Below are 13,185 nucleotides of genomic sequence, written 5' to 3' on the forward strand. Positions count from 1 at the left end.
GAGACAGGGTCTCACTATGTAGTTGAGACTGTTGAGACTGCCCTGGAACTCACTATGTAGCCCAGGCTGGTCTCAAACTCACAGCAATCCTCCTGCCTCAGCCTCCCGAGTGCTGGGATTGCAGGCAAGCATCACCACACCCAGCTTTCCTGTGACTCTTAAACCATTCAAGAACACACACATTCCTCCAACACACATGCACCATCCAGTGACTCACAATCCTGGCTGTACCTGGAGTAAACTTTGTAAAAAGCTGATGCTCAGACTCCATCTTCAGAGATGCTGATATATCTGCTCTGCTGTTCACGGGGGGAAAAAAGCGGGAGGAAAAAACCTCTCCAGGCAATACTAAAAAGCTTCTGACCTACACCTTTCTTCCTATCCTCTCAATTCTGTTGAGTTTCAAAACATATGGAGAGTATTATACATCACTAGGCACTATAAGTAGGACTTTGGTACCCACTCAGGACTGTAATTAGGGAGGGCAAAAGTGAAAAGATCAGCGTGATTCTTATGATCCACAGGTGAATCTTAGGCACAAAGAAGGCGTTCAAAGGTCTACTCACATGGTCTGATAACCAACTGTAAGTTGAATTTGCCATCATTCATTGGGCCAGGGTGTTGGACCCGGCAGCAGTAGGTTCCACCGTCACCTAGAATCACATTCTTTATGGTCAGGGACACATCTCCTTCGTAGAAGTTACTCTGTACCTGGTATCTTTCGGATGTCCTATATGTCACACGTCTTCCCTTAGTTCTGAGCAGCACATTTGGACAGTCAAACGTGGGACAGGATCCCTTGCCCCAGCACACAGGCACAAGATTCCCTGAGGAGGCCAGGTGGAAGGTGCAGGGCAGCTGGGCATTCTGGCCCAGCTCCACTATGTATTCTGCTTCCAAAGACCCTGGGGAGGGAAAGAGTGTGACATCTGAAGTCAGCACATTTCAGAAGACTGCGGTGATGCTTTACAGAGTAAGGATGAAACCACTGCTGCTGGCCTGCTTGAAGGACGAGTGGCCGTGTCAGTGATTCTCAGATGGAAGAGGCATCAAATCCACAGGGAGGCCCTGCCTCACGTGAATTGTGAGATTCGGCCTCTCAAGTTTCTGGCTCAGCCAGTCTGTGGTGCAGCATAAACCTTGTATTTCTAACATTTCCCAGGGTGAGAGTCCTGGCCCCTCACTCGGAGAACCACTGTCCTTGGAGAGAGCTGTAGATTAGTTCTCTAAACAACAGAGGACACAGCTGATGAAAACTAGCAGTAAGGAAAGGTCATTATCAACCAGGAGCATTTTACACACACCATCAAAGGATGGCTCCCCTAATGTACACCTCTCTCTCTCTCTCCCAACAGAAGGAAGATGGGCTTGGTGGTATAGGCCCGTGATCCCCACACTCTAGCAGCCTGAAGTAAAAGAATTACAGGTTTGAGCCTAGCATGAGCAACAAGCAACGTAGCATTTTGGGGTTTGTGAGCAACAAGCAACCTAGCATTTTGGGGTTTGTGTGTATGTGTTTGTGTGTTGTATGTTTATATATCATTTGTTTGTTTTTTTAGAGACAAGGTCTTATTTTATAGCTCAGGTTGGCCTTGAACTCACCACGCAGCTCAGGCTGGCCTTGAACTCAAGTTATCCTCCTGCCTTGGTCTCCTGTGTGGTAGGATTACAGGCATTTGCTACCACACGGAGCAATGTAGTGATTTAGCAAGACCCAGTTTCAAAATTTTAAAAGTTCAGGATGTAGCTCACTGAGAAGGTCCTGTGCTCCATTCTGAGAACCAGGATAGAAAGACAGAGTCAGAGAGAGAGACACACACACAAAGATAGAGGAAAGAAAGAGACAGAGAGAGACGGAGACAGAGACATGAAAAGAATGCACACCAGGGAAAAAGTGAATAAAAACCTAAAACCCTTGGCCAAATAAGAAGCTTGCGTATGCAAAACCACTCACAAGTTGTGTTGAAGTTTCAAAGAGTCCTTCATAATACACACACATACACACAGATCTGCCTGGTAAAACATTCAAACAGTAAAATTGGCGTATGAAAAGTACAGCCCCCTCTCCAAATCTTTCCGTTTCCCTGCTTCCCCTTCCTAGAATCTGTATATTAGGAAACGTCCATGCAGTCCTTTTTGCTTACAGTCCACGCACATGCACACAGAAGTCTGGTGTATGCGTTGTTCTGTCCCTTGACGATTTTACAGCGGTGTGACTTACAGGCGTTCTGTATCACCTTGTTCAGTCAGGCTCACGGTTTGCATCATGGATATACCACATATATATATCCACCTACTCCCCACTGATGGCCGCTTGGGTGCCTTCCAAACGTGAGTAAACAAAACTGCAATGGCCAGCTTTGTACTGGGCTCTGGTGCTCCATACCACGCCTTTCTCCAACTCTAAATGTCCATTCCCACCCGCACTTACCTGTCAGCAGGAGTAGCAACAGCAGCAAGACACACTCAAAAGAAAGATGTGAAAACATGGGTTCTCCGGATGGAAGCACAAAGGGTGACTGCAGAAACCCAGTTTTAACTCTCCAGTTGAGCTGGGTACTTCTCCAAGTATCTCCGTCACCACAGTCCCCTGAGGGGTGGCCACTCCCACAGAGTCGCAGCCAGCACAGCGCACTGTCTGACCATCAGTGATTTCTATATTAAGGCTGCTAAGTCTACGCTCACATCCAAGGAAGCCTCAGTTTCTGTAATGCTACACCGCACATATCCGGTCACATTCTGATGTTTAAGCTGCTTGCATCAACAAGGAGGAAGCAATATTACAGTGAAAGAAAAGTGTTAGTCATGGCAAGGAGAGAGAACTCTTTAACACTTCAGAGGAAATGGGTCTGAAATGGACCAGGTGCAACTCTGTGTGGTTATAAGGGAACCTAATATTCAAACATATCCTCAGGCATCCGTTGAGTCCAGTCCATCTTGCCCAATATTCATGGGACATCTACTTTGAGCCTGGCCTGGAGAACAGAACAATGAATGGTGCGGTTTATCCTCACACTTGCGGATCATTTTCACTCCAGTCACAACTCTATTTCTTACCCTTGTTCTATCCCAGGTTAGGCTGTGTCCTATAACCTTGCGAGATCTCAGTTTTCTCATTTGCAGAATTTACAAAATATATACACAGCTCCATGCTCTAATATTCTGACTTTGATCTTCATACTTTCAGTCTCTTCCATTTAGGAAAGCTATGTTTCTTAATACAGTGCTTCTTTTCTCCTATGTTGGCAAGAATGGAAAATTCCATACTCAGTATGCTGTTTCATCTCATATACAAGGTGTCTCCTCTCTCCTCACCTCAGGGGGCTCGAGGCAGGAATTGTCAGGAAGTGTTGAGTTCTAGCCACACCGCTCATGATTGAGCTAACATGTCACACCCAAATACACTTGGTCCTGGGAATGTGACTGTTATCAGGATATTTTAAAAACCAAAGTTTCTCAAACCTGGCGTGGTGGCACACGCCTGTAATCCCAGCACTCAGGAGGCTGAGGCAGGAGGATCGCTGTGACTTGAGACCAGCCTGGGCTACATAGTGAGTTCTAGGTCAGTCTCAACTACATAGTGAGACCCTCTCTCAAAAACAACAAAACAAAACAAAACAAAAAAAGCTTCTCTGCAAAAGGGAAGTGAGCTCAGCTCACCAACTAGGTAGTTTTTTGGGGGGAAAAAATGGACTTCCTCATTTTGTGTGTGTGTGTGTCCCTGAGTTTCCTTGCCATCTTTATGTCATTAAATGCGCTTAAGATAAAAACTATCCAACTTGTTCAAGATATGTACTTCCATAGCCTCAGAGACTGGTAGTTACCCAAAAGATCAGTTAATTGTCTCACTTTACAGTCAAGGAAATTGATACTCAGGAACACCAATTTGCCTGAAGGCACATGTTTGGTAATTCCGATTCCGAATAAGAACACAAGTCTCCTAAACTCCAGACATTTTCCCACTGTGAACTGTGTTGCACAGATCTGTTTTTGGTGTCTGCCCACACCACTAGTAAGGACTAGCAAATGTTCGCTTTCCAGTGTAAGGTGGAATGGATCAAACAAGGACCAGGAATCGCATTTCCTACCAGCACGACCTTGGGCAAGTCTCTTAAAAGCACCAACCTGCAGTTATTCTGTTTTGTTTTCTTTCTTGTTACTGTTTTCTGCCTAACACTAGAATTGTTGCTGAGACAAGTTTTATAGAACATTAATAATGTATCAATTTATTAAAGTCTACACACGAAGAACCTTAGAGATCTACTCTAACCCTTTCTGCTGTTTGTAAAGCCCAGTTGCTGAAATTTTTAATCCTTGTTTAATATTTACTTATTTGTGCAGTACTAGGGCTGAAATCAGGGCCTTGCACATGCTAGGAAAGCTCTGTACCACTGAGCACAGATTTTTGGGTCTCCTTTTTGCTTTAAGACACATTTACTCCACATCATGATCAGACTATTACATTTAGCAGTCAGTAGCATGGGTGCAAAGCAAAAGCAAAAACAAAAACAAAAACAAAAAAACTCCACTGCAGCCCTTCATTAAAAAATGCCTTACACTTTGCATACAGTAGAAATGAAAATAAATGCTATACATTCATAAGGAATATAGATCTTCAGGTTTTTTAACTATACATGTGAATACTGTCTAAAATATATCTTCCTTGTAATGATGAGACCATGCTATCACTGCACTTGTCTGAGTTGTCTCTTGTTTGTTTGTACCAGGAATTGAACTCAGGACTTGCAAGGCAGGCAGTGTCACCACTCAGCCAAATCCTTGGACCCTCTTGTTTATTTTTTAACAGCTAAATAATATTTAGTGCTCTTTTTTATTATAATGAAACACCTGAGACTAGATAACTTATAATAGACAGAGGTTAGCCTAGCTCATACTTTTGGACGATTAAGGGTACGAGCTCAACTCTGAAGAAAACCTCACAGAGGATGGGGCCCCAGTGGTGGGAAGCATGAGGAGGGAGAGACACCTGGTTCTTTCTGAACAACGCATCAACAGTGCATTTGGGATTCATGTGGGCTGGGGTTACCCCCTACTTCTGAAACAGTGACAACACACCTTAAACGTGCTGCTGGTAAATCTGGACCTGAGTGGCAGCTAGTGTTAAAACAGTGGGAGTTACTACAGGCTCAGAGAAACAAGCCTTCTTAGAAGGGTAGGAAAGACACATGCTACGCCAGGTTAGGAAGACTGGAAGAAATGCCCAGACAATGTCGTGTGCCAACAAGCACCAAGAGCTTTCAGGAGCTCATGACCTAGTATTCAAAACAGATTTCCAAAACTGGCCAGACAGTAATTAGTATGGCAGAACTCTCAGAGAATTTACAAGAGGTGGTTCAAGAAAAATCAATGAGCCTGGAAAAAACACAGAGAACTGGGGCTGGGGATTTGGCTCAGTGGGGGCTAGCATGCATAACACCTTGGTTCAATCCAAAATAATACAAGGGTGGGAGCACAGAGAAGCATTTCAATACTGTAATGAAGAAGCAGATGGAAGCAGCTTTTGGAAAAGTCAAACAAAAATTTTTCAGTTAAAAATACACTCAGTGAAATTAAAACACATTTGAAGGCATCAGTAGTAGGATATATCAGACAAAAGCAAGAATTAATGAGATCAAAGATAGGCTACTTGGAAATACATACAGGGAAGAGGAGTTGGGAATATAGATCAGTGATTGAGTGTTTGCCTAGCATGCACAAGAAAGCTCTCAGTTTGACCTCCAGCATCGCCCCCCACAAAAGGACTGAAGAAAGCTCATGAAAATTTGAGACAGCATTTCAATCACAAATATTTAGGCAAGTGGGGTTCAAGAAGAACTTAAGAGTGTCAAAGGGACGGGAAAGCTTACAGGATAACAGGTGTGGTGGTTCATGACTGTAATCCCAGCAGTGTGGGAGACTGAAGAAGGAGGATTTCAAGTTCAAGGTCAGTTTAAGCAATTTAGTGGCTTAGAGAGACCCTGTTTCAAAATAAAAAGTTTAATGTGGAAGAGCCTGGCTTTAACCCACACTACCACAAAGAGATTTAAAGTAGTGGCAAAAACTTCCCAAACCTAGAAAAGTATAAAAATATCCAGGTACGGGAAGGACAAGGTCACCAGTCAAGTTTAATTCAATCTGGCCCCAAGAGGCCTTATAATCAAGCTTTCAAAGGTGAAAGAAGGAGCACTTTCCCTCTCCCTCCCGCAGACACGAGATACTCAACCACCTACCCTCTATCTTTATGGAGTTTAGAGTGGTGGAGGGGAAAAAAAAAATTAATTAATTAAACAAATAAAAAAGAAGTATTTTTAAAAGGCTGGTGGAAAACTGGTGACAGTCTTTCACAGAAAGTGACTCTGACAGTTAATGTATTAATTTGATTGCATCACAGGCTGTTCTGCTACTTACACATCATTTCGGGGAAATCTGAGAGGGCGTCTTCAGACCAGGAGATCAGCACTGGAAATGGTGGGCTGAGTTGAGCAGATGGTGCTCTCTACTGTGGGGAGCCTCGGAAAAGCTGTGAGGCCCTGGATAGAAAGCAAAAGGAAAAGAAGGATGAATTAGCTCTGCCTGACTTCTTGAACATCAGGCGCCTGACTCAGTGTTTGTGGATCTCAGGTCTTCGGACCAGACTGCAATCTGTCCCACCAGCCATCCAGCCCTCAGGACTTCAAACTACACCACCAACGCTCCTGGACCCCCAGCATGCAGAAAGTTTACTGAAAGATTCTCAGCCTCCATAGTTGTGTGAAACACTATCTTATGCTAATGTCTTCCCAGATAGATAGATAGATGATTTCCGTTGGTTCTGCTTCTCCAGAGAACTCAGAGTAAGACAGTTAAACATAAGGTGCATTATATAAGGGAAAAAGTCAGCCATACAGGGAGCTAAATTCATGATCTCACAGACAGAGGAAGCAGCATGTACAAAAGCACAAAAAAAATGTGTGAGTTCTAGAAATGTAAAGGCCACTGTGACCAGAAAATGGTAAATGAGAGGTAAAATGGTATGTGTGAGAATGGAAGAGCTGCTGGGCCAGTGCCAGATGACATGAGCTGCAGGAAAGAATGGAGGGTTTGTTGTAAGGACTGTATGTGCACGGACGACTGGTTATCATTTATATTTTAAGACGACTATATTGTATCTTATGAATGAAAGAGTGATATCCCTATAGTCTGTTGTTTTGCTAGTTGTTACTAAAAATAGGATAAAGTACTCTTAATATTAAAGGGTTCAGTTTATTGTCCATCCAAACAATAATGCACAATTACTGGGCTTAAAACTACAGCATACTCTTCTCCCCGTGCTCCCGTGGGCTGCCAGCGCTCATTTGGGATCGCTCATGTGCTTGTAGTCCGCAGGTGCCCAGGGCTACTGAAAGCTCCACTGGGCTGGACGTCCAGGACAGCAGCCTCCACGACTGACAACAGAGGCTGCCTTTTGGCTGAGAGCTCAGCTCAGCTGTCAGCCCAAGCATCTGCCCAGCCCCTTCATCTGCCTTGGGCCGTTTTCATCATGGCAGCTGGGTTCTGAATCTCTCGGCCCAGTACTGCTGAAGCTAACCCAGGTTCAGTATGACAGGAATTACTTTACCTGTTAATGACAGGATACTCCTCAAGATATCTATCAATGGTTATAGACACAGCTAGCACAAGCATGGGGAATTTAAACCACCCTTTACTATCTCACAGTGTCTATGGATAAAATATAGGAGAAGCTTGGCTGGATTCTCGGCTTTAGAGTCTTTCGCAGACAAGCAATCAAGGTGTCATTCAGGGCTGGGGCCTCATCTGAAGGTGCGGGTGGGAAAGGCTACACTGCTCGTTCATGTGCCACCTGGCAGAAATTAGCTGCTTGAGGGCTGTCACACTGCAGGCCTGAACTCCTGCTGGCTGTCCTCCAGAGGCTGTGCTCAGGTCCTTGCCATGCAGTTTTCTCTATCTGATGGCAGACACTCATCCCAGACAGAAAGGGAGAGAATCAAAGGAAATCTGGATGAGTTCTCTGTATGCACATTGAACTTTGGCCTTATGGTGCCATGGAGTACTAAACTATTATCACACAGAGCAGTTTCCCCTTCTCTGGAGGTTCATGTTCCATGGTTTCAACTACGGGTCTGAAAATATTACATGAAATATTCAAGAAATAAACTATTCATAAGTTTTAACTTGGATGCTCTTTCAAAGAGCATAACGAAATTTCACACTGTCTTCTACATTCACCCTAGAATGGGAACACGCTTTGGTCCAGCATATTCACACTGCAAAAGCTACCAATTACTAGTTGTATGGGTATCGCAGTGACTGGTGAAGTACTGCAGAGCTTCTTTGTAAGATTTAGTACTATTATTCATTGCTAACCACCCACTAAGTTTCTTAGAATCTATCTTCCTCAGAAGAAACTGTATATATTTTGCAAATACAGTGGTATCTCCATTCAAGAACTTCTTTCCATAATTCTGGTCATAAACCCAACTGGACAAGAATCAAATCAAATTTCCTCATAAGGTGAACATGGAATCTAACTATTGAATTTGATTCCATTTTTTTCCAATTAGGTTTGTAACCAGAATTGTAGATAACTAAGTTTATGAGCTTAATTACAGTAAGTGTTTATGAACTTAATAATAATTAAGTTTATGAACTGAAGTACCACTGCATTTTCTGCTTGCCAGGCAGGTGCTGTGCCACTGAGCTAAACTTCCTTCCATAACATATTTCAGTACTGGTGATTGAACTCAGGACGTTGAGCTTGCCCGGCAGGCATGGCACCACTGAGCTAAATCCCTGGCCCATCGACTTTCTTAATAGTATCCATTAATGAAGAAGAGGGTTACATTTAGATGAGGTTGAACTATTTTTTATTTTTTGAACTATTTTCATCTTAGTTGTTCATGCTTTTTATATAATAGCTTGAGGACCATTGCCTAATTCAATGTATTGAAATGTACACTTATGTTTTATCTTAAAATCTAATAACTTCCTTGAGTGGCAACTGCACAATAAAGATTTGTTAACTGTTGAGTGAAAGATCAGGAAAATAGAAAAGTCATTGTGACTATGTGTTTTTAAAAAGTGTGAATATAAAAGGGAACTTCCTTAATTTGATTTTTAAAATCTCTCTAAAAATCTCCAGCTAATACCAAACTTAATGGTAAGAAACTTCTTGCTCTCACTAACACAAGAAAAAGCACATGAATCTCTACTCTCATTGCTTCTTTTCAACATCATACTGATGTCCTAGCTAATGCAGTTAAGATGACAAAAAGTATAGAAATTGAGAATAAAATAGTTTTCATTCACACGTGACATGGTTGTAGAAAAATCTCAGAGATGAAAAAATATTCCTGCTGGAATTAATAATTACAACAAAGTTGCAGGATATAAAATTAATACCCAAAGCTTATTACCTTCCTATAAACCAACAATGAAAAACTAGAACGTGATATTAAAATATACCATTCAAACCTAACAAAACACAAGGCTTAAAAGATGCCTCCCAAACATGTCACATGGGCTGGATGGGCCCTGACCTTGTGCAGTGATCTGAGCTAGCCTTTAGTACCATGGCAGGAATATGGGAGGCACCACATCTCTCCCTGCATACTGTGTAAGTATGGGGCTGCATAAAAGTTCTCAGGAGAAGAATTCTGCCCAGAAAGATGAATCTCAGAAGGGCTTGAGTGGTGTCACTGGGGCTGAGCCTTGGGGAATAATGTGCCCTGTAGAGAAAGGGGACAAGCATAGCCAGCAGGTGGGAAGACAATGCCCAGGGTGAAGAGTAGACATCTGAGGTATTGTATCCACCGCAGCACAGCAGGGAGGGATTCCATGAAGCATGCAGGTGAGCAGAGCATAAGTGGAGACAGCTCATTGCAGAGCTCGGAATTTTACCCAGTGACGAGTAGGAGCAAGTCAAACCTTGGCTTTGTATGGGGCCGGTGGCTTTGTGGAAGAAATACTCAGGGAAGACTGGGAACAAGCCCAACAGGCTACCAAGATCCTGAGTAAGGACTGGAAAGGAAGTTTACAATTGGATGTCAGGAGCTCTGCAGCTAGAACAGTGTGCCTCAGTTATCCAAGAGAGACTGGTTCTACGACATCCTGAAGATATGAGAATCCACAATGTTCAAAAATGGTATAAAACAATGCACTATTTGTGCATCCTCTCATACTACAACTCACCTGGATAATTTGTAATACTTAGTGGAATATAAATGCTGTAAGTAGTTAAGCTATATTGGCTAGGGGATGACAAATTTAACATGTCGGTGCAGGTGCACAATTTTTCTTACATTTAAGCCCATAGATGGTTAAAGTCAGATAGACCCAACACTATTTGAATCATTCTCCTGCAGCCCCACAAATTCTTTGCTCACATTTTGCAGCAAGGACCCCAAAGACACCATCTTATTTTTGGTAGGCTACCATGACCTCTGTAGTGGGCAGACCAATGGCTCTTCCTTTAAAATTTTTCCTTTAAATTTTTGATGAGATCAACAGTCAAAAAACAGTATGAGTGGACCGATAGCCTGAGACCTCCCAAGTGCTCACAACAGACAAAAGAGATCTTGATGAAGGAGCTGAAGAACAAATTGTTTCTTTCCTTCCAGACAGCTCTAAAAACTAGATGAGGCATGTCTGCACCAGCTGAGAGAAGAAAACCAGAGTGTAAATGTTTTCACATTTCTCAGTGTTTTCCTAAATTTTGGGACTGAGTGAGGAATTCTCTTTGATTCAAGTATCATTACAACACCTGTAAGGTCCAAAGTACATTTTGTGTTCATTCCCTGAAATTTACCACTGAAACAGAAATGAGGGGTTCATATATACTCTTATTTCTAGATATTCTCACCAAGTCTGAAAGTTTTTGTTGAAATGAAAAATAATTAGTAGCTGCTTATCTTCCGTCAAACATTTCACTGATCCACGGTTTGCTCCAGAGCATGTTGTTTAATTTTCATGTATTTGCAGATTTTCCAAAGTTTTTCTTGTTATTGATTCTAGTTTATTTTTTCCCATCATGGACAGAAAAGATATTTGATATAATCTTCACTTTTTAATGCTTTCAGGCTTGTTTTGTGTCTTACCATTTTATCTATCCTTGAGAATGGTTCATGTGCAGCTGAGAAAAAATGTATCCTGCAGCTGTTGGATGAGATGTTCTACAAATGTCTGGGAAGCTGTTTATACCAAATATTTTGTTGATTTTCTCTCCGGATGATCTTTTGCAAAAAGTTGGGTGTTGGATCCCCCTCTATAACTGTATAACCATCTGTTATCACTTCTATTGAGCACAGTGCTAGAATTCTGAGCCCAAGCGATTAGGTAAGAGAAAAAAAATAAAGGCATCTCCCCTCTCTCTCTTCTCTCTCTCGTTAAAAAAAAAAAAAAGAAACAAACGCAAATGATTGTGTCCCACCTGCCTCACGAAATCAGAATCTGTATTTTTAACAAGCACCCAGCTGATCTCTGCAATGGCTGCTAGGGCTTCAGTCATCTCCATATCTTTACCATTTCACTTTGACACTTTGCCGTTATTCACTCAAATAGCTTTCATTTAGTTGACTTTAATAGTTTGAGACATTCTAAACAACATCAAGTCCTAGGCTTGATGCATTTTAAAGATTACACAGCAAATCCATAAATTTTGAAAATCCACTGAATCCCTCTACCACCTGCTCACTCCTGCTTTTCAGGACTGTGAGTCTCAAAACAGTGGTCGCAGATGCTTCTGGGCACAGGGAAGTAATGGACAAACTTTGGTACCCTAAGCCTCTGTTCGGAACCTCTCTTGTTTATGTGTTTATTTAGAATCAGGGTCTATGTACCCAGGCTGGACTAAAAATCGCAACAATCCTCCTGCCTCACATTCCCACGTGCTGGGCTTACAGGTGTGCAGATCTTCCTCCGGGTGCCATGACACAACCCCATGACTGCAGGATTTACCTTCCGTGTACCTTTCTGCCCTCTTTTTAGCCCATCTGTCCTCTGCCAAGCCAGCTCACTCTTTCTTAACTCTAACCGAACACAAGAGTCACTGAAGACTTTAGCACACAAGTGCTTTGCTTTCTAAAAGTGGATTTTTCTCAAGCAACTGGGTTCACAGAGCCTTTCCTGTCAGCCCCTGGAGCTACAGTTCCCACCTCTCCAGCCTTACTTCACTCCCTGCCACCCCCTCTACTGCAGCCAAGTCACTGGACACAGTTTCCTCTTCACACTTAAGCTTCTTCCTGCCATGGGCATTTCAGATGTTCTTGGGCCATGGCTGACATTCTTTTGGTTTCATCTCCAATGTCACATCCTTCCCACAGGTAGCCCCGACACCACACCAAAATCCCAAGGTGTCCTGTGTCATGGTGGTCCACAGCTGGGGCTGCTGTTGTCCCTCAGCAGACATTTCCACTTGTCACACCAGGGGGATCTCACTGGCATCTAGTAGTTAGAGACCACGGATGGATGCCCAGCCTCTCACAGTGACTGGGATGTTTCCTAGACAAAGTTTCCAGCCCCAGATACTGAGGTGGAGAAACCAGGCTCTTTCACAATATTCTTTTCTTCTTGTCTTCATCAGTACCAAAATGATAGTTTTGTTTGTTTGCTCATTTTGCTTCATTATTTCAGTACTGCAATTTGAACTCAGGGCCTTCACACTTAAGTATACATCCTCAGCTTCTTTTACATTCTATTTTTCAGACAAAGTCTTCCAGAGCCACTTAACCTTGAAATCTCCCTATACTGGCCTCATAGAAATTATAGACATGAACCACTGTCCTTGGCTCTAACCCAGCACCAAGACAACCTGGCACCTACTGGACAATCAGTGCCTCTTGACATACTCTGGCCACATCCAGGGGCCCACAGCAATGTGAGGATACTGGGCCAAAGCTAATGGAACCAGAAAAAAGGACAATTAAAAAGCAACTTTTCATTACACAGCCAGGAAGAATCCCTCACTGCAATGTACTCACAAAATGATCCCATTTTTATAGCTATCAGTGAATGATTGATTTTCCCAATTCTCAAAAGATGTGCAAAATTTCCGCAATTTAAATAAACAATCTTAACTAGAGCAGTGTTCTAATATTCCAGGACAGATTATATGTAATACATTGTCATGTTTCAAAAGATCAAAATCAAAACAAAATTTGATAGATATATGACTGATAAATTTAGAGAATT

At 42.6% G+C, this 13,185-nt stretch overlaps 1 protein-coding gene across 5 annotated transcripts in view; it reads right to left on the reverse strand.

Annotated features, from left to right (window-relative positions):
* Window positions 1-2,620, reverse strand: part of Havcr2 (hepatitis A virus cellular receptor 2) — a 25,819-nt gene extending 23,199 nt beyond the window's left edge. For all 5 annotated transcript variants that reach the window (XM_033761600.1, XM_019207260.2, XM_033761599.1 and 2 more), the window contains exons 1-2: window positions 2,432-2,620; window positions 567-905 (exon numbers count right to left, since the gene is read on the reverse strand). In XM_033761600.1, the coding sequence (XP_033617491.1) occupies window positions 567-905; window positions 2,432-2,489 (397 nt within the window). In that variant the 5' untranslated portion in view covers window positions 2,490-2,620. The remainder of the gene's footprint in view (window positions 1-566; window positions 906-2,431) is intronic.
* Between the last annotated feature and the right edge of the window lie 10,565 nt (window positions 2,621-13,185).

Source organism: Fukomys damarensis, unplaced genomic scaffold (genome assembly GCF_012274545.1).
Source record: "Fukomys damarensis isolate Sample0158 unplaced genomic scaffold, DMR_v1.0_HiC HiC_scaffold_9, whole genome shotgun sequence".
Classification (NCBI taxonomy): domain Eukaryota; kingdom Metazoa; phylum Chordata; class Mammalia; order Rodentia; family Bathyergidae; genus Fukomys; species Fukomys damarensis.